Source organism: Ovis canadensis, chromosome 20 (assembly GCF_042477335.2).
Source record: "Ovis canadensis isolate MfBH-ARS-UI-01 breed Bighorn chromosome 20, ARS-UI_OviCan_v2, whole genome shotgun sequence".
Taxonomy (NCBI): Eukaryota; Metazoa; Chordata; class Mammalia; order Artiodactyla; family Bovidae; genus Ovis; species Ovis canadensis.
In genome coordinates this window covers 51,502,351-51,529,196 of record NC_091264.1, presented here as the reverse complement: position 1 = coordinate 51,529,196, position 26,846 = coordinate 51,502,351, and the positions used below count along the sequence as shown (strand labels likewise).

Genomic DNA, 26,846 nt, shown 5'->3' with positions numbered 1-26,846 from the left:
GCATGTTTCACTTTTGACAGCATAGTAAATATATAAAGCAGATGAACATTGTGATTTTTTTAAAATATACATTTATTTATTTTAATTGGAGGCTAATTACTTTACAGTATTGTGATTTAAACAACTTGGTTGTCATCATAAATGACTGTGTGTGTGAGTGTGTGTGTGTGTGTTAGTCGCTCAGTCATGTCAGACTCTTTCCGACCCCGGGGACTGTAACCCAGCAGGCCTCAGGCTCCTCTGTCCATGGAATTCTCCAGGCAAGAATACTGGAGTGAGTTGCCATGCCCTTCTCCAGTGGATCTTCCCAACCCAGGGGTCAAACCCAGGTCTCCCACATTGCAGACAGATTCTTTACCAGCTGAGCCACCAGGGAAGCCCATAAATGACTTTACTGCAGTAGAATAAGTTTTGCATAAAAGCAAAACTTACCGCTTAATAGGTTGATTCGTTAAGAAATGGAATACTTGGGTTGAATTCATTAAGAAACATTATCATATATATAACAAAATATAATCTTCAAGACCTTTTGATAATATTGGTTGAAGTTGATTCTTCTTGTCAAGAAAAATTTCAGTTATCAGCCTCCATCTCAAGAAAATTACTGTATGACTTAACCACTGCTAAAACTTTGAAGTGGTTTGTAGTAGGGTGAGACCAAATATTCAACTTCTGTCTCTAATAAAAATTCAAGGAATTGATGAAAGTTAAGTCCACAAGAGTGAATGAAATTGTTGGTTTTCTTGGCTCAATAACATAAGATTCAAATATTTCCACAGAGTACCTGCTCATCAGTATCATCAGCTTTCATTCTCACAAACTTGAAATTTGCTCACCTAAGGCTTTCTTTGTGTTTCATTCTTTATTTTTACCTGCCATCAGTTATGTTATCGCAGATTCCACTCCGGATTGTAATGAATTACTGTTTTCTCAACTCCTTTGAAAATATTCTTGCCTATAGGTGTGCCCTGCAGATTATTCACAGAGGCTAATTTTCAGTTACTTCAATTTTGGCATGGACTTCACTCATAAACATGCTTCCGAGGTGGCTCAGTGGTAAAGAATCTGCCTGCTGATGGAGGAGCCACAGGAGACATAATTCAATCCCTGGGTTGGAAAGATCCCCTGGAGAAGGAAAGGGCAACCCACTCCAGTATTCTTGCCTGGGAAATCCCATGGACAGAGGAGCCTGGTGGGCTACAGTCCATGGGTTGCAAAGAGTTGAACACATCTGAGCACACACGCATTTTCTACCTAACTCATAAACAAAAATAACTTTGCAGTACTTGTAATATCTCTTAATTCATCAGAGCCAAGGATTACATGTCAAAATCATTTGCTTTGTTTTCTGGTTGATTGTTGACCTTGGTCCTAAAATCCTCAACTCTGTGTGGATAGAACATTGAAAAGAAAGGTTGTGGGGAGAGATGAGGCCAGAGGAGTTAGGTTGTTACAGGCCTTACCTGCTTGCTATTTATAATACTAGAGATGTATCTTACAGGACATTGAAAGTTTAGGATTTTTTGTTTGTTAGTTTGATTGGCCTCACAGGCCTTTATTGAGAAGAAAAAAAATATCTCCAGGGTAAACCCAACCTGGAAGAATTAAATCTGAAGTTGTTCTGGTTGAAAAGTCAGGAAATGGGAGACCTAGAGCCTGTGGTCCTTTAAAGTGCCGCTCAAGCCCTATTCCCTTAGTCTTTCGTGCAGAACAGTTTGAAACCACTGTTTTTAGCTTGACTGGGGAACATGTGATAAAATGTCCTTTGAACAAAGTGCCTTTGCATTACCAGAGCAAGAGGAAAGAAACTTAACCAATCCCTGTTATGTATTAGACACTGAGCTAGTAACTCTTTTAAAATATCTCAATCCTCATGGCAATATAATGAGTCAGTTCAGTTCAGTTCAGTCACTCAGTCATGTCTGACTCTTTGCGACCCCATGAATCGCAGCACACCAGGCCTCCCTGTCCATCACCAACTTCCGGAGTTCATTCAGATTCACGTCCATCGAGTCAGTGATGCCATCTAGCCTTCTCGTCCTCTGTCGGCCCCTTCTCCTCCTGCCCCCAATCCCTCCCAGCATCGGAGTCTTTTCCAATGAGTCAACTCTTCACATGAGGTGGCCAAAGTACTGGAGTTTCAGCTTTAGCATCATTCCTTCCAAAGAAATCCCAGGGTTGATCTCCTTCAGAATGGACTGGTTAGATCTTCTTGCAGTCCAAGGGATTCTCAAGAGTCTTCTCCAACACCACAGTTCAAAAGCATCAATTCTTTGACACTCAGCCTTCTTCACAGTCCAACTCTCATCCATACATGACCACAGGAAAAGCCATAGCCTTGACTAGACGGACCTTAGTCGGCAAAGTAATGTCTCTGCTTTTGAATATGCTATCTAGGTTGGTTATAACTTTTCTTCCAAGGAGTAAGCATCTTTTAATATAATGCATAGATATCACCAATTTGTGAAACGGGGAAAAAGAAACTTCAAATTCGTGGTTAGAGGTGTTTTTTTTTTTTAAGTATCTATAGAATCTCAGCTCTCAGAAACAGTGCTGTCAATAGAGCTTTTTGCAATGATAGTTACAAACGAAGGTTCTATATCTGTGCTGTCAAATATAATAGAAAGTAGGTGTATGTGGCTACCGAACCACCTGAATGGTGGCTGATATAATTGAGGAACTGAATCTTAAATTTATTTGCTTTTAATTCACTTTCATTTAAATAGGTAGATAGCATCTCCTATATGTGAAAATTCAGCTGTAGGTAACAATCTCATTCAAACTGATTTGCTCTCCAGTGATCCTCTTACTTTCATTTCCTTGGAAAGATTATTATGAGATTTATATTTATCTTAGACTGTTTTGTTATGTGTATCACATAAACATTTAATTTTACTTATTTAAACGAAAACGCTGACAATCGTGCCTCAATAAAAAGCATTTATGGGATTTGATTTTTCCTCCTTAAAAGGAGGACTAGGTCTTTAACTGATTGATTAATGTTCAGTCAGCACCCGCTTTGTGCCAGGCACTGAGCTGGACCCTGGGAATGCAGAGGTAGCAGGACAGTCAGTGTCGTCAGGAAACTTACCAGTCCCTGTGGAGAAAACGTAGACATAACAAGCAATTGCATTGGAACCGTAGAAAACATGGAGGACTTGGCCGCTTGGAAAAGGAGTGAATGAGTCAAAGTGCAGGGAAGTTTTCCTAGGGGAAATGCCCGTTAGTTAGAGGTCTGAATAATGAGGCAGGCTTAGCTTTTCCAAGAAGACGTGGAGGAGCAGTAAAGAGACTTGTTTGTGACGTCTTCAGCTAGAGAGCAGAGACTGCAAAGAAGGGATGGAGGTTCAGTGGGATGGACTGTAACACAGGATGCGAAGTTCAGATGATGTACCCTACACAGCTCAGTTCTCTGGGGGCACATAGCAGGGCACAGAGGCTAGGAATGGCTGGCAGGGGACAGAATAATTAGCAGAAATTATAAAACCTGAATGATATTTTGAAGTTTAATAAAAAGCAGGGTTTTTTTTATAGTAGTTATTACTGCACTTACTAGTCATGCTTACTTTCATTACCATCCCTTTGTTAATTAATTCTGTCTTGAGAGAATTAGGGGGATCACTCAGTAAGAAGAACTGTAAATCTCCACTTTTAGAAAGATGATTCTCCTCTTACACCTCAAGAATATCCTTTTTGTACAAATCTGAAGTTCCTTTTGAAATGGTCATTTTTCTTAAACTGCCCTAACATATTATAGTACCTTAAAGGGTTATTCGAGAGATACACGTGTGTGAGCTCAGTCATGTCCGGCTCTTTGCATAGACTCTAGCCCACCAAAATTCTATGTCCGTGGGATTTTCTAGGCAAGAACATGGGAGTGGGTTGCCATTTCCTTCTCCAAGGGATCTTTCTGACCCAGGGATCAAACCTGCATCCCCTGCTTTGGCAGGTAGATTCTTTACCACTGTGCCACCTGAGAAGCTTTACTTGAAAGATGGCCAGAATATAAAGCTTTTCCATTATCAGTTTTTAAATTAATTTTTGATGCAGTATAGTTGATTTGCAGTGTCATGTTAGTTTCTCCTGTATAGCAAAGTGAACCATATACATGTATCCAGTCTTTTTAAAATTCTATTCCCATGTAGGTCATCAGAGTATTGAGTAGAGTTCCCTGTGCTATATAGTAGGTCCTCATTATAATTATCTGTTTTATACATAGTAGTATGTATATGTCAATAAATCCCGATCTCCCAATTTATCTCTCCTCCCTCCTGTATCAGTTTTATGCTTAATCTTTACTTTCTTCATCTATGAATAAAGAAAATATGAGTTGCCCAGTGTATTTAGTATTGGTGTAGGTGCACTGCCTAAGAATGAAACCTCATGCATGAGTATATTTACTGTCATATTCAGTTTCTTCCTTGAGAGCTAAATATATGGGACCTACTTATATATATATATATATCATGTAAAATAGTATACATTAATTCAGTGTCTGATGATGATATTGACAACTAGGAATTTCACTCAGCATACTTGTCTTCTTCTTACACCACTAACCTAATGAGAAGTGGGCATGATTTTCAACAGCTCACCATTAAGCTTTACATTGATACACGCCTGCTCTAAACATGTGAAAAACCTGTTTAGAAATGAGCACCTTGTAGAATATAGGGACCATTTAATTAGGGTCTCTACTCCAAAATCACTGCAGATGGTGACTGCAGCCATGAAATTAAAAGACGCTTACTCCTTGGAAGAAAAGTTATGACCAACCTAGATAGCATATTGAAAAGCAGAAACATTACTTTGCCAACAAAGGTCCGTTTAGTCAAGGGTATGGTTTTTCCAGTGGTCATGTATGAATGCGAGAGTTGGACTGTGAAGAAGGCTGAGCACCGAAGAATTGATGCTTTTGAACTGTGGTGTTGGAGAAGACTCTTGAGAGTCCCTTGGACTGCAAAGAGATCCAACCAGTCCATTCTAAAGGAGATTTGTTATTATAAATGACAGGGTGTTATTATAAATGACAGAATGCCCTGAGTGTTCTTTGGAAGGAATGATGCTAAAACTGAAACTCCAGTACTGTGGCCAACTCATGTGAAGAGTTGATTCATTAGGAAAGACTCTGATGCTGGGAGGGATTGGGGGCAGGAGAAGAAGGGGACGACCGAGGATGAGATGGCTGGATGGCATCACGGACTCGATGGACGTAAGTCTGAGTGAACTCCGGGAGTTGGTGATGGACAGGGAGGCCTGGTGTGCTGCGATTCATGGGGTCACAAAGAGTCGGACACGACCGAGCGACTGAACTGAACTGAACCTTCATACTTGTATTTTAGTATGTTTAATTTCTTGCTAAATATTGATGAACTTCATAATCTTCATAATTCCAAGAGATTTAATTAATTTTAACTTTTGGAAGCATGTCTGTAAAAAATGAAATCAGAGCAGTATTATGCCTATAGAAATCACTCAGATATTTCCCCTTGAACAACAGCAAAGTACGGCTGAAATGTAGGGAACCGAGCCATATGAACCAATGTTAGTCAGTAGACTTGTCATATAATTTTCTCTATTTTGATGTCTTCTATTACCTTTTTTTTCTGTTCATGCATGATGGTTTTAATGTTTTACATGGAGAAGTTATATAAAAAATTAGTGTTGTTTCAGTGGCTGATTTTGTGCAACAAACATTAAATCAGTTCCCATGAACAGCCCCTTGGTGCAACCCTTAATAAATGCAAACTTTATTTTTAGTAATGACCTTTCGTAATGTGAGCCTTGATCCATTGAGATGCTCTTCACTTTTGATGCATCTCCAAATCCCTTTTTTTATGCATTTTAAATCAACACACGCTTGCTCTGAATTTATGCATGTGGATTGACGGAGATGTAATTTAAACACATCTGTTCAAATATGCATTTCAGATCAACTTGGTGCCGGTTCTCATAATACGATGGAGTTCTTGACGGGTATTATATCCCTAAAGTACACAACAGATGGCATTTATTAGAGAATGAATAGAAATGAAGTTTAAGGATGTTGAGCTTTTTGTCTTAAGTCATTCATTTTTTAGTCATAAAACAATAATGGTCTGAAGTCCTGTGCCCTGTGATAAAGCTTTGTGAGCATGTTCTGTTTTAGATGAATGTCTCTTTGTCAAGTCAAGATTAAAAATATTTTTGTTGAGTGCTCACCATTGCTGAGAAAGTTAGATAAAAAAGGGATAGAGTAAATAGTAGGCTGTTAAAAATTAGATCCTAGCTATAATTAATACTTTATAAGCCATATGCATAATGGATTTAAATAGATTGAATAGCTTCTTGAAAAATCTTTATCACTTTAGGCATATGTCAATTAAGAGTTTCAGATTTATTAAAAATATTGTTACATGAATACGTTGGGGTCCTTAGTTCAATGCTAAAAGTGAGGTGTCTGTATTAATCTTCAAAGCCAACCTTTGTAACTTTTAGTACAACTACTTGTACTAAAATAAATGACATAATATAATGTCATTTATAATAACAATATTATTTATTATTAATATTATTGTAGATTATTTTTATAATAATATTATAATCTATAAAAGGATGATCTAAAATTAATGTAAATTATTTAACATAATTTAACATAATAATCTATAAAAGGATGATCTGAAATTAATATAAAGAAACTCATTGCCTTTCAGATTTACCATTTTCAGTTGTGAAATATGCCTAAATGATTGTCATTTCAACAAATGTAGAAAAATACCACATAAACACACATTGTGCATTCCTTAATTCCTTGCACCCCTCACTCTTTGAAGCGTCATGCCCCCGCATGTATCTCTGTGCCCGCTCCTGTGGATGAGAAGCTGACAAGACTGCAGTGGCCCATAAGATGATGAACCCTTGGGAACAGTGAGGACTGAAAGGTTTTCAGGGCTGTGATAACTAGTTTTTAGAGCTTATTTCCTGTTCCAGAATTTATAATGTTGGAAACCAGTTCCGAAGAACTGAATCAAGGATGAGAAACAAAATCTGTATATGCATGCCTTTTCCCTGCATTTGATGGGAAGCAGCTATAGTCTCACATCTGTAATCAGATGTAGGTAAACTAGACTGAGATTATTTTTTGAGCTGTTACTGACTTCTACAAATAACACCACAAATAAGTCTCCCCCTCTCCCACCCAGAGATTTAGACAGGGGGAGTGCAGAAAGAAAGTCATGATTTGTAAGGTAACCTGCAGTTATGTTAGGCAGTAATAGAAAACATTTTAAAATATTTGAAATAATATAATTGCTTTGCACTGGGGACACGCACATGAATAAAAGATGTTAGCAGGTGTCCTGCTAGTATGGAATCTCATGCTGTTGTATTTATTGGAAATATGCACACCATCAGCAGATTTAAATTTGTAAAAAGTAATTGGACCAAGTTTGAATAAAAAACTCAGGCTTAAAATCATGTAACTCCTTTAAACTGAATTTCCAATTTAATAAAATAGAGTTTCTGCATCAAATTACCTTTTATCTTAGATTTTTCACTAGTATTCTGAAATTCATATTTCTGGGTATTTCATATTTTCCCCTTGAAAATATTTTAACACACAATATACAATAATTGCCTATCATATGTGATGTGTCCTTTGCATAATATGATAATGGTTTTTGTAGAATTTCTAATATTTGATTATTAGGGACTTAATGTTTAATGTGTCTCTTGGTTGTACAGATTTATAAACATCTCTTTATTATGGTTGATGTACAAAGATTCATTTTCTTATTTCATGTTCATCAGCACAATTTGTTTTAATACAATAAATTACATGCATAACAGTTTTAGCTTTGTATAAAGGAATAGTCGTCTATAATGCTAGAGTGCAATTTGCTTTCTGATAAAAGTGTAGTTTGTTTGTTTTTTTTTCCCCTCTCCTTTGGCCCTGTTTTTATTCCCTTAATGTTCTGAACTGCATGGGAAATGTAGAGCAAGTCTGAGTCCATTTTGAGAGAGGGCACCTGCCTTTCCAGCGCTTCATATATAGTCGTTATGCTTTCCTTTCAACTTTACCTTTTAACTTTCCTGCTGTGTACTCTACCACCACTACCGCCATCCACCCCGTCCCTGCTCCTGTGCTAACACTTTCTAAAATTGACATACGACATTATATTAGTTTCAGGTGTACAACATAATGATTTGATATTTGCATGTATTATGAAATGATGGCCACATAGGTCTAGTTAACATCTGTCTTCATGCAGAGTTACAAATTTTGTGTGCATTTCCGATGAGGACTTTTAAAAAAGATCTACTCTTTAGATGTGATGTGATAGCTATTGGTTGTGTTTCACCACCTTGAGTTTCTTCTTTTATTTTTTTGATCAGAGATTGATTTGTTAAAGATGTTTGGAAGTATTCTCTATGATTGGCGCTACATACATAGACTGAAGTGGCGTGTAGATTCTAGTGACGTCACACTTTGTTCATTTCAGGAGATTGTAGGTTAGAAGGTGGCAGTCTAGGGCCCTGTGCCCCCTGTCATGCCATGCTGTTATCATGCCAACAAGCCTCTGCAGTTTTTCCTTGTGTCCTTTCTCTCCCCATCTCCAAACCCGTGTTATTCCTAATTTCGTGTTCTCTGTGGTTCATACTCCCATTTATTTCACCACTTTCTCCCTTGTATGGAATCTGGCCCCATCAGCCACATTACTGTCCACCCCCATGGGTGTACAGCCCTCCAGTGGACTCTGATTCTATTTGCTCAGCCCTTTGGTCTGCAGGTGAAATTCAGTTATCGGCTTCCCGGGTGTCTCAGTGATAAAAAATCTGCCTGCCGATGCATGAGACACAGGTGACCTGGGTTCAATCCCTGGGTCAGGAAGATCCCCTGGAGGAGGAAATGGCAACCCAGTCCAGTATTCTTGCCTGGAGAGTCCCATGGACAGAGATACTTGGTGGGCTACAGTCCATAGCATCACAGAGTTGGACACGACTGAGCACACCCACACCTTTCAGTTGTTGTATGTTGGATTGAATCAAATTGCCTTTAAATCAGGCTTTCATCTGGTAGCTCCTACCACCCCAATGCCTTTCTGATAGACTGCACATCTCAGTTTACATTGGTGCTCACACACAAAAATTTTTGGTGGTCTAATCACAGTACAGAAACCTTTTAGATGGACTGTGGTTCCTGAGAATTGTTCAGTTCAGTAGGTTTGAGAGGTAGTAGTGTTCCTCTGTGCAGAGGGTTTGCCTCTCAGAACCTCTGTAAATCTCACCCCATCCTTCTGAGACGGTTGTTTTGATGTCTGTGAAACAGCGCAGAGAAAGCAGTATCAGCGTGTGCCACACTGTGGGTCTTTAGATGTCAGTAGTGTCTAAACTGTATGAGAGACAGAGATACTGTGGTTTCTGTACCAGGCTGTGAACTGTCCAGGACTTGGAATCCAGCACCACCATCGTTATCTTCTAACTATTCCTTAGATTATTTCACCAAAAAAGGATACAATCAGGGCTACTTTCTAGATTACTTGCATAATCTGGGATGTGCTGTAAAGTGTTCAAAATTAACAAGATTTTTTGTTTTCTCACTGGCTCTCTGAGCCAAGGGCTAGTTCTGTCTGCTAATGTTTCTAATCTCCTGGGAACCTACCTCTCCTTCTCATTTGGGCACTGCTGAAAATATGTGTGATAAAATCTGAACTTTCATGAATACCTTTTTGCTAGCTACTGGCACAGATAGGCTATCTGGTGAGGATTTTTTTTTTTCTTTCTCTCTTTCTTTTCTTTCTACGTTTTTTTTCCTTGGCTGAAAGGTAAGCATCTGAGTAAAGGACTGGGAGTCAGAAACCATAATACCAGGGCTGCTGTCCTGTTAACTCACTCTGCGACCATGGACAAGCGACCTTGTCCTCAGGGACCTTAGCATGGAAGTGATACTTGCATAACTGAGGAGAGACTGAGCAGATAATGTTACATGGGTATTTTTGTTATTTCGTGGTTGTGGTCTCATCAGATGGCACTCGTGTTTCTGGATAACGTCTCAGTCAAGTCCCTCTACAGTGATATCCGGTAGTTCATATTTCTGAAAATGGAGGTCTTTTGGGATAATTGTATTAGCACTACTGGAGATGCGCTGCCCACCATTGCAGGGAGTCAGTTTGTCATTTAAAATCACAGACTCTGAAACCAGACAGACCCAGGCTGTACTGGTTATTGCTGCATGACATTAGGCAAGAGACTTAATCCCTCTGTGCTTCCGCTGCCACATCTATGAAATGGAGAAAATATTGCCCATCTCATTAACTCCTCTGAGGATTAAATGAGTCAGTATATGAAAAGTACTTGAAGAATGCCTGGAAGAGGGTAAGTGTTCAATAAGGTTCAGAGAGGCTGGCCTCAGAAAGCACCACGCAGTCACCCTGGCACTGAGCTAATGTGACTAGTCGTGTCTGTCTTCTCTCCTAACGGTGACTTTGGAGTTTGTTATAGCGTCCTGATATTCCCTTATGCTTTGCTCCTGGCTTTTAGGACGTTTCTTGGTTTAGGATCGGCTTCCACCAGCCTCAGAAGAAGGCCCAGCATCCCAGCCCCGCTAAACCCAGTGTATGAGGCACAGGCTGCCCGCACACAGCTGCTGTGATCAGAATGGAACCAGGTTACTCACAGTCAGGGAGAGCCTCAAGCATCTTAAGGCTTGGAGAAGCGTGTCTTAGGTCATGCTGTGGAGGGCTGGGGGACCCCCACTGCTGACAGACCAGTCTAGCGTGGTGTGAGACAGAGCAGAATTGCTCTTTTGGAGGTAAAGATGTGGACCAAATGGGGGATCCGGAAGGCAGTGTCATAAAGAGTGATGGGCTCTTCATGTAAAATCTATAGTGTTTCATGAACAGGCCCATTTCATGTGATATTTGTGTGGAAAGGGCTCTCGGTCCATTGCTGCCCCTCTGCCACAGCAGCCCTTTGAGATGTTCCCTATCCATCTGCTGAGAGGGCCTTCCCCAGAAGCTCACTGGGTAAAGAATCTGCCTTCAGTGTGTTAGACGCAGGAGATGTGGATTTGATCCGTGGGTCAGGAAGATCCCCTGGAGGAGGGCAAGGCAACCCACTGCAGTATTCTTGTCTGGAGAATCCCATGGACAGAGGAGCCTGATGGGCTACAGTCCGTGGGGTCTCAAAGAGTTGGATGCAGTGGAAGTGACCGAGTGTGCTTTACTGAGAACGTACCATCCAGTTAATAAGCAGTTTTTGAATGATGGGACTTACCACCCTGAAAAACACAAGGAAGCAACTCTAATGCAGAATTAGAATGAAAACCCCTCTCCCAAGTCTCATAAATCTGGCTTCAACTTCAAACATTCTAGCTCAAACCCCATTTTGCCAAATTTTAAACTGAAAGTTACAAATAAACTCAGGTCATTTAAAATAAGCCTTGACCCCTTATAACTGTTTTACTTATTTCTAGAAGTAAGAATTGAGAGTGAAGCAACTGTTAGTGAACTAATACATATTTTTAAAAGTGCTCGCTGGAGAATCATTGCCTTCATTGTAAGCAGGGCAGATCAACTCTGGTGGCCAGTGTCTGGGCAGCATCCATGAAGCCTTTACTCCAAAGAGAAGCTTGACACTTAAAAGCCCTGGACATCGCCTGTTCTCTTCCCTTGCCAGATAGATAAAGGCCAGAAGTGGGCTTCTAGGACTTTGAAGTAGAATGCTGAGATTGATATTAGTCAGAACAGAGATTACTCATTAGTGCATATGAATAAGGAGCTTCCCAGGTGGTGCAGTGGTAAAGAATTCGTCTGCCAGTGCAGGAGACGCAAGAGACACGGGTTTGATCCCTGGGTTGGAACCATCCCTTGGAGTAGGAAATGGCAACCTGCTCCAATGTTGTTGCCTGGAATATTCCACTGGACAGAGGGGCCTGGTAGGCTACACCCGTGGGGTCACAGAGTCGAACACAACTGGATGACTGAGCATGCTCACACACGCACGCATATGAATAAAGCCTGTTACTTTATTGAAATTTTTTGTTCATCACCCCTGTCTTTTTTCCCAGTTCTCCCTTGCCCATCACCTTTAATTCAATGGGCACCTTTATGGAGCCTCAGCTATCAGTAAAGCTGCTGCAGCCTTGCCAAAGAGTATGAGAATGTGACTCTGACCCCATCCTAGTTCCACCAGGTGCTTATGATTTACTAGGACACATAAGACAAGAAAACAAATGTGAGAGGTGCCAGGTGCTATCATAATCTGGCCTTCACAGACATACGAAGTAGGAACCAGGGAGTCGAGATGCTGAGAGAAAATCAGAAATTATTTTGTCAGAGAGATGTGTCATGAGGGATGAATTGTACAGATAGGTGCTAATAGATTGTGCACTAGGATTCCTCAGGGAAAGAGTATTCTGATTTGAACTGTATCAAGAGGACTTTGGTGATAATGAAAAGATTGATTTGGGCTGCATTTTGCACAGCATCATATGCCCACCGACACCTCTCCTCCGCCCCCCGCCAGTTACCCTGGAGTGTCCCTGGGAGTACTTACCAACAATTAGACTCATCAGTTTGTTTGGTTGTTTATGATACAAGTAATAAATATTTTTGGCTTTGTGATTGCAACCGTCACAGTTACTCTTTTCTTGTAGCCAAAGCAGCCATAGTTGACATGGAAATGAATGAGTGTGGCCAAGTTCCAATAAAGCTTTATTTATAAAAATAGGCAGTGGCTGATTTTGCCCCATGGGCCATAGTTTGCCAACCCTTGATCTGATTTTGAGAGTAAGCAGAACAGGAGTTCAACCAATGAGGGATAAAAAAAAAAGTGTGAATATTGCTTCTGTGTTTTGGTTTGATGGCTTTGGGCATGCCCCCTCTGTCTGTATTTTTCCAGTATTACTTAAGATGCTATACAGGTTGCAGTTTAGGATGGCATAGACTTGAAATGTGATGTCTCTGAGTTCTTAATGATAACAACACCTCTATTAAAAGTAGAAATGTGCCTAATTTCTTATTTGTAGTTGACTGGATAACATAGTGATAATGTAGTTATCACTATAGCATTTTGTGAATTATTCTTCCTGAATCCAGTGTTTAGTCACCTTCTAGTCATGCTTTCCTATTGTGATCTGGCTCTGAGTCTCTAAAATTTCAATAAGTGATTTTTTTTTTCAAAGTTTAATTTAAGAAAAAATTAAGCAACTTGCCCAACTTTGTAGTTTTTGCCCTGTCCTGATATTCATTTAATTGGTTCTGCTAATGTGAAAACCCTTTCAAATATGAAAAAAATAAAGCAAGAGAGAAAAGTTGATTATTTCTGTAATTGGATTTTCTCTTGAATAAAATGATTTTACCCACTTTATCTTTCTGACTTAAGGGATGGGGGTGGGGGACCAGTTCTCTTTCATATTGTAGTCGGAAGCAGACAGAAGGTTTAGTCTGTTGCAAGGTATCAGAATAGTGTATTGGTTCTGGTTGTAATTAATTACCGATGCTGAATATACCCTGGCCCCTGCTTTCATTCCCAAATCTAAATTTCCACTGTGTGCAAAATAATTCCATCCAGGAAGAATTCTAATTACTTTAGTAATTATCGTCTTATCTCTAAATGGAATTCAGACATTTGTGGCAGTTTATGAATGTTAGAAATGTTTCATTTCCTTTTCACCTTGAGTAACAGAAAAATACACATTACAGAATCTGGCTTCATTGAACCTTATAATTCATGTTACCATAGAAACAGAAAAACTCATATAAGAATTGTGTTAACAGTAGCATAGATAGTAAATACCTTCACTTTAACCAGCAATATCATAAAATGATTTTAATAAAAGATGTGTAAAACTTCTGTGAAATTTAATATGGTTCCTTTAACTATTATAACAATATTATCCAGTTTGCTTACTTTTAATTTTTAAAGCAATATCTTTGGTCTTATGTAAGGCTTTGTGCTTACTCCTACATACTTGCTGTAAAAGCAAACATGGTGTTACAGGATAAAAAACTTACTTAACATAGTATTTATTTAGTTTTTAGTTAACTGTGATGATTCATTTGATTTTTTGCCTGAAGCCAAACTGTATATTCTGGATTTAAACCAGGTTTAGAAATGTAATGGATGACACTAAATTCTTTGGTGTTATGCATATGCACAGCCCCATCTTTTTTTTCCCCCCCTTATTTACCAGCTACTTTTCTTTCTGAGTTTGAGAAACACTTCTACCCATGAACCTGATTAGTTTTTACACAGACATTTAATAGCCTTTTTTTTTTTACCATTTTATTTTGTTTTGTTTTTCAGTTTTTAATATTTTTAATTGAAGTATAGTTGATTTACAATGTTGTTAATTTATGCTGTACAGCAAAGTGATTCAGTTCTACATATATACTTTCTTTTTTATAAATACTCTTTTCCATTGTGGTTTATCATAGATATTGAATATAGTTCTCTGTGCTATCCAGTAGGACCTTGTTGTTTATCCATTCTTTCTCTTTATATGAAAGCTTACATCTGCTAACCACAACCTCCCATGCCATCCCTCTGCCAACCCATTTCTTTTTAAATCCTGATTTTAAAATTTTAATCCATTTTAAATCCTGATTTCTTAGAATTTCTAGAAATTTGCAAAGCTTTAACAGATCATCTGTCACTTTATCCATCTTCCTTTGCTTGTCTCATGTATATTACTTTTTTACTTCAAAAAAGTAAAATTGTACCAAATTTAAACAGTAAACATCTGAATTCTTTTAAGCTTATCAAAAGATTTTATTACTTTCAAAGAGAAGGAATTAAAAAAAAAAAACAACTGATTACTACTAGCTGCTGTTTCTCAGAGAGACCTTGAAAGTCTATCCCTGATTATAAATATCACTTAAAATTACTATGTGAATTATATATTAGCATGTAGATTTTGGCTACTATTGAAAGTAATTTCTTCAAACAAGTAGATTAAACTGCTCTCTGAAGGTCAGGAATTTTATATGTTCTGTTTTGAAAACGATCACAGCTATTTATTTGTAGGAATACGTTTATGTTCTTACTATATTCAGGTTCTTAAAAAATAGGGTTGAAGTTTTTCTAAACCTGTGTTTTTACCATTTATGTGTAATTTTATCCTCAGAGAATGTGATCTGTGTAAATGTGATCTCATTAAGGTAGTAGAATATGAACTTTGATGTATTTGATTGTTTCGATCAGTGTCCTTTTGTGAGGAAAAATTTTGCAAGCTTTTTCTAACAGAGGATATTTAATAAACCCAAACATTTCAGCCTGATCAGTGCTCTTTCCACTGCTCTTCTCTGGTGATTATAGAAGCATTTAAAGCCTAAATGGTTACCTGATAATATATACTTTTTTATCTTTATCATCACTCATCAAGAAATGGGTAGATATAATTATTCCTATTAACAGATGGTTCTGAGAAAGGAAGCAGTAATAACATCCTTAGGAAGAAATCAGGTTTTAAATCCAAGCAGATTTGGGTTTCTAGCCCCAGTTTCTAGCTACTCAATTACAGATTATCTTAGTTTTCTGAGCCTCAGGTCCCTCTTTCACAAAATAGAGATGACAACACATTCCTTCCTAGACTGCTGTGACAACCAAGTAAAGTGATGAATATGAAACATTTATAATAGCAGCTGTTGTACAGTATGTGCTTAATAGATGCCAGCTTGCTTTTGTGTTCCTTAAGAGACTAACAGAAATGGGAAACAAGACCATGCCAGCTCCCTTGAATGTGGACTCGCCTCCTTCTGCTACACTTAGGGCCCCTACTTCTGCTCATGTTTCTTCTGTATCTGATAGTGTGGGTAGCGAAAGTGAAAGGAGCTCAGTCGTGTCCGACTCTTTGCGACCCCGTAGACTATACAGTCCGTGGAGTTCTCCAGGCCAGAATACTGGAATGGATAACCTTTCCCTTCTCCAGGGGATCTTCCCAACCCAAGGATCAAACCCAGGTCTCCTGCATTGAGGGCAGATTCTTTACCAGCTGAGCCACGAGGGAAGCCCAAGAATACTGGAGTGGGTAACCTATCCCTTCTCCAGTGGATCTTCCCAACCCAGGAATCGACCCGGGGTCTCCTGCATCATTGCAGGTGGATTCTTTACCAACTGAGCTATCAGGATAGTGTGGGTAAGTGTTAGTAAAAAATTGCAGCAGTAGTATATGATGAGAATATAAAAGACACTAAAAGTTGACATGCTGTGATTAGTTTGATACTCTTCATCACACAAAAAATTAGAAGATACTGACATGGTGATGTGATTGAAGTATAAATATGTATGAATATGTGTAAAGTTGGAAGAAAAGTTATGACCAACCTAGACAGCATATTAAAAAACAGAGACATTACTTTGCCAACAAAGGTCCATCTAGTCAAGGCTATGGTTTTTCCAGTGGTCATGTATGGATGTGAGAGTTGGATTATAAAGAAAGCTGAGTGCCAAAGAATTGATGCTTTTGAACTGTGGTGTTGGAGAAGACTCTTGAGATTCCTTGGACTGCAAGGAGATCCAACCAGTCCATCCTAAAGGAGATCAGTCCTGGGTGTTCATTGGAAGGACTGATGTTGAAGCTGAAACTCCAATACTTTGGCCACCTGATGCCAAGAACTGGCTCATTTGAAAAGACCCTGATGCTGGGAAAGATTGAAGGCAGGAGGAAGGGGATGACTGAGGATGAGATGGTTGAATGGCATCACCGACTCAATGAATATGAGCTTGAGTAAACTCTGGGAGTTGTGTGGACAGGGAGGCCTGGCGTGCTGCAGTCCATGGGGTCGCAAAAAGTCAGACACGACTGAGCAAGCGAACTGATGTGTAAAGTATAAGAAATTCAAAAATACTCTTAATACTAGCAATTTCTGGCAGTGCAACCTGACAAAAGTCCAAAAATATCTAACACAGGAATTATAAGAGCACTGAGTTTGTTTCTGTAAGTTAATTATGTTAAAACCTGTTGCACAAATAAAAACTGGTCCATAGAAGTTGATAACTAAAAATAAAATTAAATAAGTAGAACTTAAAATATCTGAGCCAAGTTTCTACTTAGAACGTAACTTAACCAGCAGTTCTGTACACGATTTTCTGTTTGGTAAGGTTTGTTCAAATATGTACATAAGTGTGATCAGTACCTAAGTGACACAGGTAAGTGATAAGACTGACCCTTCCTTTGCCATATAGTGGAGTGGGTAGTTGTTCCCTTCTCATACTGGAGTGGGTAGCCTTTCCCTTCTCCAGGGGATCTTCCCAGCCCAGGGATTGAACCTAGGTCTCCCTCATTGCAGGCAGATTCCTTTACCAGCTGAGCTACCAGGGAAGTCCTACCATTTAGTGATTCTGTGACTACTGGCAATTTCTTCTACCTTTCAGAATTTTATTTCGCTAATGTTACTTTCCTTTTCATAGGGACTAAGTAGACTGTACCTTACATGGAGGTTATATTAAACAAAATATTTAAGTTTACATATTGCTAGTATCCATATGATAAATGATGGTTACTGTTAACATCTCTCTGACAGGATTAGAAAAATACTGGTTAAAACATGGCAGGTAGTATGTTGCATGGTACTAGCATGCACCATCCTAAGCAGCTAGCATATGTACTAACTCATTAATCCTCGTATCTGTGAATACTTTCGCTATCCTCATTTTATAGAGAAGAAAACTGAAGCATCCTGGTACTAAATAAGTAACTTGCCCAAAAGCTTGCAGCTCGTTAGTAGCAGAGCCCCTCAGGGAAGATTTTTCTCCTAGTCACCCATGTTAAAAGATTAGGAATGGATTCCCAAGCCTTCTAGTCTTTCTTTGTCCTAGTGACCCATTTTGGCTTTTCAGCCCTTAGCTAAATATATCAGGGGTTTTTCTGTTTTCAGTCCAGGTCCTTTGAGAACTTTTTTGCAAACTTAATAAAATAAATTTAAAGCTGCTGAAAAATTTTTTAACTTTCTTTGAAGATGTCATACTGTTTCTCCCTAAATTTCCTCCTTTAGTATGAAGAAAATGACTCCTTGTTTTCATAAATCAGTAGTTGGGAAATAAATGCAAGTTTTCTTCTTTCTAGTCCATCATGAAAGTAGGCTCTGAACATAACTCCCTTTCAACCTTAACTTGACCTTTTATTATCTTTGCCTTTTCTCCCCTATTTGACCGTATTTAACTCTTGGCTAAGGACTTCTTAGAATAAAGTATATTATGGAGAATTCCTTAACTATCTTCAGACAGATAATTTTTGTTTGGGTGTTGTTTTTTCACTTTTAAGAGGTTTGTTGTGGGTATAATTCGGACGCTATCCAGTATGCACCCAACATAAGTGTGTGTTTGAAGATTTTTAGTAAACGTATACATTTGTGCAACTGTCATCACAACTCAGTTTTAGAATGCTTTCGTTATGACAAAGATTCTCTTAATGACTGCTTGGAGTGAATCCCTGCCCCCCGCCCCAGGCAACCACTGATCTGTTTTCTGTCTCTATAGTTTTGCTTCTTGTAGAAATTTCACCCAAGTGGAAAATAGTAAGTAATCCTTTGTGTCTCCCTTCTTTTATTTAGGAATGTTTTCAAGGTTCATCCATGTTGGTGCATCTATCATTAGTTGGTTCTCTTTTACTTGTAAATTTCCATTGTATGGATATCCATTTGTTTATTCATCCACCAGCTGATAGACATTTGGACTGTTTCCGGGTTGGAACCATTATGAAGAAAGCTACTGTAAAAATCTATGTACGAGTCTTTGTGTGGACATATGTTTTAATTTCTCTTGGTGCATAACTAGAAATAGACTTTCTCAGTAACATTAAGTGTGTTTTTAACTTTTTAAACAATTGCCAAACCATTTTCCAAAGTGTGCCATTTTAAATTCCCACCTGCAATGGGATAAGTGTTTCGGTTTCTCAATATGCACACTGATGTCTGCTCTTTTCCAGTTTTTTCAGCATAGCCACTCTCCTGAGTATGTGGCATCTTACACGGTTTCACCTGGGGTTTCCAGATTACTAATGATGTTGGACAATTTTTTATGCACTGTTTTATACTCTCTGTATATCTTCTTTATTGAAGTGCTAATAATCCTTTGCTCAGTGTACAGTTGTGTTGTCTTCCTGTGTTGATGAGCCAAAAGAGTACTTAATATATTTTGTGTACAAACTATACAAATCTTTTTATCAGATGTATGATTTGTAAAGCTGTTCCCAGTCTGTAGCTTCTCTTTTTGGTTTCTTAACAGTGTGTTTTTCAGTAAGCCCAATTTATCAGTTTGTCCAACTTCTTTTCATAGATTGTGCTTTTGGTATTGGTGTTACAGCTAATAGATCTTTGCCTTTTTAGTCAAGTCTCAAAGTTTCTTCTGGAAATTTAGTAATTCTAGCTCTTAGATATCTGTGATTCATATAGAAGTACTTTTTATGTATAATACAAGATAAGGGTCTAATAAGTTCTTTTTTTCTCTCTTTTTTGGCACATGGTATATAATTGCTCCAGCACCATTTACTGAAAACACTGTCTCTTGCCCTTGTTGAATTTCCTTGGCTGTTTTGTTGAAAATGAACTATAAATTTATGGGTGCATTTTTGGATTCTCTGTGTTGTTTCTCTCACTGGTCTGTTCTTATACTGCTGCCATGCTGTCTTGATTACTGTAGCTTTTGTTGTAGGTCTTTAAGTTGGGTTTCACCCTTATGGCAGAAAGTGAAGAGGAACTAAAAAGCTTCTTGTTGAAAGTGAAAGAGTAGAGTGAAAAAGTTGGCATAAAACTCAACATTCAGAAAACGAAGATCATGGCATCTGGTCCCATCCTTTCATGGCAAATAGATGGGGAAACAGTGGAAACAGTGTCAGACTTTATGTTTTTGGCTCCAAAATCACTGCAGATGGTGATTGCAGCCATGAAATTAAAAGATGCTTACTCCTTGGAAGGAAAGTTATGACCAATCTAGAGAGCATATTGAAAAGCAGAGACATTACTTTGCCAACAAAGGTCCATCTAGTCAAGGCTATGGTTTTTCCTGTGGTCATGTGTGGATGTGAGAATTGGACTGTAAAGAAAGCTGAGTGCCAAAGAATTGATGCTTTTGAACTGTGGTGTTGAAGAAGACTCTTGAGAGTCCCTTGGACTGCAAGGAGATCCAACCAGTCCATTCTAAAGGAGATCGATCAGTCCTGGGTGTTCATTGGAAGGACTGATGTTGAAGCTGAAACTCCAATACTTTGGCCACCTGATGCCAAGAACTGGCTCATTTGAAAAGACCCTGATGCTGGGAAAGATTGAAGGCAGGAGGAGAAGGGGAAAACAGAGGATGAGATGGCTGGATGGCATCACTGACTCGATGGACATCTGAGTGAACTCCGGGAGATGGTGATGGACAAGGGAGGCCTGGCGTGCTGCGATTCATGGGGTCGCAAAGAGTCGAACACGACCGAGCAACAGAACTGAACTGAAGCTGGGTTTATGCATTCCACTAACTTTGTTCCTTTTCAAAATTGTTTCGGCTATCTTAGGTCCTTTGCATTTTCATATAAATTTTAGAATCAGCTTACTGATGTTTTCTATGGGAAAACATGCTGAAATATTTTGATGGTGGTTGCATTGAATCTTGCATCAATTTGAAGAAACCACCCATCTCAACAACAGTTAAATCTTCCAATGCATGAAAATGATATTTTTTAGTTTATTTAGCTATTCTTTAATAATCCAGCAAATTTTAAGAAACTCTCTTTATCTGTTTTTATGCTCAAATGTTTTCTTAAGTATTTTTATGCTAATGTGAATGAAATTCTTTTCTTGATTTAATTTTCTCATTTTTCATTTAATATATCAAAATACAATTAATTTCTATATGTTGATCTTTAGCATTAGTGAACTCATTTTTTCTACTGGATTCTTTTGATTCCTTAAATTTTCTACATATGAGATTATGTCACTTACCCCCCAAAAAACTTTTTCTTTTCAATCTATATGCTTTTAATTTCTTTCTCTTGCTTTCCTGCCCTGAATATATGTTCTGCTCCACTAAAATGCTGAATTGAAGAAGAACAGAATTCTTTGCCTTGTTGCTATTCTTAATGGAATAGCATTTAGTATTCTACCAATAAATATGATCATAGCTCTAGACCTTTTATCAGACTGCAATAGCTTCCTTCTGTTCTTTCTATGCTGAGAATTTTTATCATGAATCAGGGTTGGTTTTGTAAACTGAATTTTCTGCAAGTACTAAGATCACCATGGGGTTTTTATCCATTTTTCTTTTCATATGGCTTATTTCATTAATATTTGCGTGTCATACCAACCCTTGCATTTCTGATTAAAAACATAGTTATGATATAGAATGCTTTTAATGTATTTCAGTACTCGGTTTGTTTATATTTTGTTAAGGATTTTTGTCTCTTGAGTTCATGAAGATTATTGGTCTGAAAATATTAGTATTTCCATCTCTTTCTCTGTTTTTTCATATAGACCACTTTTGCTGAAATTGTAAAATGAGTTTATTTCTCATCTGTTTTTGAAATCATGTCTAGGAATTCCTGATTATCCAGTGGTTAGAATTCAGTGCCCTCACTGCCGCAGCTCCAGGTTTGATCCCTGGTCAGGAAACTAAGATATGGCATGCCAACTGGCCAAAAAAAAAAAAGAAATAATCTCTGTAGAATTGGTTGTATTCCCTCTTAAATATAAAGGCATTTAGACTGGGTTGTTTTGTGTTGTTTTCTTTGACAATATTTTAAATTACAAGTTGGATTTTTGTAATAGATAAAAAACTATCCAGATTTTCCTGTCTTTTTCGGTCCATTTTTATAACTTACATCTTTAAAAGAATTTGCCCATTTCATCCAAGTGTTTTTAGTTTTTTGACACAAAATTGCATATAATATTCCCTTATTATCCTTTGAATATTGATAGCATCTATAGTGCTTCTCCTTCATCATGCCTGAAGTTGGTTATTTGTGTTTTATCTTCTCAGTCTACTACTAGTTTAGTAATTTTATTATTTTTAAAGATACACCCTACTTTTGTTGTTTTTTCTCTATATTCTTTTTTTTTGTTTCCTTCTTTTACCTTTACTAGTTTATTTGTCTTACTTTGGACTTGATTTGCTCCTTTTTAAACCTCTTAAGATGGAAGGTTAGATTATTGTTTACCTCTTTCTAACACAGACATTTAAATTTATTAATTCATTTCTAAGCACTCCTTTAGCTACATCCCATATATTTAGAAAGGTTATATTTTTATTTTCATTCAAGATTGTTTTTTCTCTTTCTACTTCTAATTTAGTGTTTCCTGAAAGTGTGGACTGATCGTCCTAAAATTAATTTCCATAAGACTAAAAAATAATTCTTTTAATCATGTATTTTGTTTATGCCTAATAATTTCAATAGGTCTGATCCTTTTTCTGATCATTTTTACTGCTTTGAGATAGTATGTGTGTTAGTCTTACTTTTTTCATATGTGCAATTTGAAGCTCATGATTTATTGAGACCTAAATAATGATGTAGAATCATCCTTCTTATACTTTTGCCAATAAAACACCAAATTGCAAGTGAAAATATAGAAGTGAATTAAAGCACCACATTTTTTGTAGCATTTCAGATATAGTATGGAGTGTATATTTGTAAATATTTTTAGTCAGTCTAAATAATAAGTATTTTAAAATATTTGGAGTTTTCTTAAATGCTGGCCTACTTACTATATAGGTAGTATTCTCTTCACATGTCCCTGACTGATTTCTCAGAACTAATCATAAGATCAGAGCAGAGGCATAGTTGGAAATGTTCTCATTAATTCCATTCCCAAGTTATTTAATGAACCTTTTTGCAAGTAAATAACTAGTGTAAGTCGGGGAAAATGCATCAAAATTTCTCTTATTTACGCTAATTGAACATTTTCATCATTCTTTCAGAATTAATACTACTATGAAAATGTAAATACAGAAGGTCTTCTAGATTTTAAAAAGCCTTAACAGCTAGTAATTATATTTATTAGACTCACAGTTTGAATACATTTGTAGAAATGGTCATTTAAAAATATTAGTATTTTGAAAACTTATATTGTCTCAAAAAGCAGCATTTAGTCACAATTAGCATTAAATATTTGCATTAGTATTCTGTTTTACGCCCCTTAAAATTTCCTCACAGACTCTAAAATCATATGCAATTAATTTAGAATTTGGTCCACTTCAAACTTGTTTGATTTTTCTCATGTACTGAAGAGAATTATTTACTAGGCAATTAACAGTGTAAATATGAGATTTTTTTATTTGGCTCACCTAAGAAGCCCAGTTATTTTGAAGAACCTACGTAGAATGATTTGCATGTACAAAATCAATGTATAGATGAGTTTCAACAGTAAGGTGTAGTCTCTAGTTTGAGACATTTTATGGGTAGTTAGTTTATGTTGTTACATACTTTGAAACCTAAGTTGCATTTGTTTTTGAATTCTAACTGAGGTCTTTCACTAACTCATAGTGTGCTACCCTCACCTCTGTTATTGGTCAGCTTTTTTGTAGATGATCAAATGTATTTATGCATTAAACACCCTCTTTGTTAACATTTATGATGACTACTGTAAAGGTTTGTCTTTTCTTTTTTGCTCTGGACTTGAAGGCCAAAGTAAGCAGGTGTTGCATCATGCTGAACCCAATTACACGGGATCAAGAAGGATGCTGGGTGAGGGGGAGGAGCAGTAGGTACTTTCCTTTGGGAATGCCCCGCAGTCCAGTGCCAAGTTCATTCCAATTCATAGCCTAGTACACTAGCCAATTGTCTCTGTCACTGCAGTGTTTCACAGGCAGTTTCTCAGATTTTTTTTCCTCTAATTTCCTATGAGAGATAGACTCGTCTCTGTCATTTCTGCTGTGATCTATTGCTTTTATTTTTAGTTGTGGATTTCTTTTGTTCAGAAGTAGTTTTATGTCAACTGTAAAAAAAAAAATTGCTAATTGAAGTTATTGACATAGTTTTATTTCACATGCTTTAGTAAGTCTAGAAATCATCTTTTTATTTAAAACTATTAAAGCATGTTTTATGATATTTAAAAATAATTTTTATAATTACCCTTAAAAGAAAAAATAATTTTATATCACAATAAAAATTAAAAAAAAATTTTTCCATACATGCTGTTTCATTCTTCTTTGTGCATTTTTGTCTCTTTTTCTTTTTAGCAGCACATAGACAAGTTCCAGAACTTGGAACTTTTACTAATTAAAGTTCAGCCAAATGAATAGCTGGGTGAGACTAAGCAGAAAGCAAGAAACATTTTAAAAAATGAATTGTCATTCTTTCACACAATATTGTAGCATACTTATGGAGAAACTCAATAGCCAAAGAGAAATGACTGCCAAGATGCTAACATGAAATTTTTTATACTTTCAAAAAAAAATTAACACCCTAAAAACTTACAGAAAGTTAGGGGGGGCACATGTAAAAAGTTTGCATCAGAGTCAGTCTGGAAATCTCATCAGCATCCTTGCCTAGTTAAAAAAAAAAAAAAAAAGAGGAACAACACAACATTCTGATGGCTAATACTTTTTATTTTGGAGTACTATGCATAGCCACACTATTGGTCAGTTGTGTGGATTAAGATGTTCAGAGATGTTAAGACAGTAACAACAAAATTTCCCTGCCACTCTTTTTAATGAAGCTTTTGAAAGAATACTCCAGCAGAATTAAGGAGAACAGAATAGTCAAGAATTAGGATGACATAGGATCCAGGGAAAAAAGGTGATTGAAGAAAAGACCAAGGAATCATATTCAAGAATGAGAGCTGGTCCATTATGAAAGCAACTCATACTTGAAGAAAGTTAGGAATGGCATTTCCAGAGAGAAAAAGGGAACCGGTGAATTATATGGTACTCTGAAAATTTAGAAAATAATATTGGATTTTGACAAAACTGATGAATCTGGAAAACATTTAATTAAGTACATAGAATAGTAAATATTTTTTTTAAAAAAACAGGCAGTTATTAATTATACAAAAAATTAAATGTGCAAAAGAAACCCTATTGATAGCATACCAGTTGACTGTAGAGTGAACAATATCTTAGCAATTATACCAATGGAAATACCATTAATACTGTTAATTTAACTAAAAGTTGAGCACTGATTATGTTGGGAGGAGAAGGATAAAGTAGTTTAAAGAGCTAAATCCTTGTTGAAGTCGTCAAGTGCTGCCTAACAATCAGTAAATCTAGAAATAGCAGAATAAGCATCAGTACTAAAATGTAAAAGAAAAGACAAACATCTGAATTATTTTAAAAATGGGTACTTTTGGGGAATGGTAGGGAGCCATGTTTTTTATAAACTTTAACTATTTAGGGCATTTTAAAACTCTTTGCAAATGTCTCTTTCCTAAAAATAAAATTTAATTTTTAAAGGAATAATGGGGTTTGAAATGTCAAGGAAGTAGAATAATTATGGATTGCATTTAACTTTGTACATTTTTTGTCTCATTATTTTCTAGAGTTCCTGGAATAACTATTGCTACAGATATTATCTGTGGTTTTCCTGGAGAAACAGACCAAGATTTTCAAGAAACAGTGAAACTTGTTGAAGAGTACAAATTTCCAAGTCTCTTTATTAACCAGTTTTACCCAAGACCAGGAACTCCTGCTGCAAAAATGGAACAAGTTCCAGCACAAGTGGTGAGATACTTTTCTTGTAAGATGTTAAATTTAGCCAGTAGCTATAACAATGCAGCTGTGTTGCCTACCTTCAGGCAACCAACTCATGGTGTGACCCTTAAGTTACAAATTATGGAGCGTTTGTTCCCAGTTGGGGTCAGGGGCAGGGAGACCTTTGTACACTTAATGACCTTAGGCGACTAAAATGTTACTTTTTGTTTTTCCCTCTTGGGGAATGAGGATCAGATAACACTGGGAAAAACTTTTTTAAACTTTTATTTAGTACTAACTGTATTTACAAGATAAGTCCTTGGATGTTTGAAAATAAGGCAAAATTTAAATATCTGTGAGTGAAAGAGGCTTCCCTACTTCATAAGAGCTGCTTTTCATAATTTGTTGCTTACTGGGGAGTCCCCTGGTTTTCTTCCCTTTCCGTGGGATAGATTTGATGCTGTCTATTTCAGATGTGGTATTGCTTTCACAATGAACCTCAATTTCATTCTTACATGTTCATTGATATATTAGAATAAGATGACATGAAATATATGTGAAAGAGTTTGAGATCCAGGAAAGGCAAACTGTTCCCCAGAATGCCCCAGAAATTAATCGCCTCACACAATAGCCAATTTCGGTTAAATTCATTGGCTCAAGATGAAAAAATATTAGTAAGCCTTAAGAGGAAGTAGATTATTTTCAGTGAAAATGTTCTGCTTTGTTTCTGATAACTAAAACAAATTGTGTGCTACCATTAGTTTTTCATAAACATTAAAAAAAGTTTTCCTTTTTATATCTAAATTACAAATTTTATTGACATATAATATGCATACAACAAAATTACCTCTTTCCAGCGTGTGGTTTTTCAAATCTTGATAAATGCATTCTCTAGTGTAACTGCACCTACCGTCAAAATATGGAACAGTTCCATCAGATCCCCTCAAATTCCCTTTTACTTTTTTGTAGTCATCTACTCTCTCCATCCCCAGCTCCTGGCAACTACTGTTCTATTGTCCTTAAATAGTCTAATTCTTTTTTTAAACTTCTTTAATAAAAAAAATTTTTTTGAGCTATGAAATACATGCAGAAAAGTGTGTTTCTAGATGTTTTCTCTTCATCTCTTTTCTGGTTTCTTGCTGTTTGTGGTAGCGAGGAGCGAGGTGAACAGCCAGCAGTGACATGTTTGGTCCCTACAGAAGTAAAGCTGCTGTCCCCCCATGGGGCTTCTGGAAATGCAGACTCTGAAGCCCCACCCCACCCCA

General features: G+C 37.1%; 1 protein-coding gene across 4 annotated transcripts in view; it reads left to right on the top strand.

Annotated features, from left to right (window-relative positions):
• The window catches only part of CDKAL1 (CDK5 regulatory subunit associated protein 1 like 1), a 608,618-nt gene that overhangs the window by 438,953 nt on the left and 142,819 nt on the right, over positions 1-26,846 (top strand). For all 4 annotated transcript variants that reach the window (XM_069562792.1, XM_069562791.1, XM_069562793.1 and 1 more), the window contains one exon: positions 25,431-25,611. In XM_069562792.1, coding sequence (XP_069418893.1) covers positions 25,431-25,611 — 181 coding nt within the window. The remainder of the gene's footprint in view (positions 1-25,430; positions 25,612-26,846) is intronic.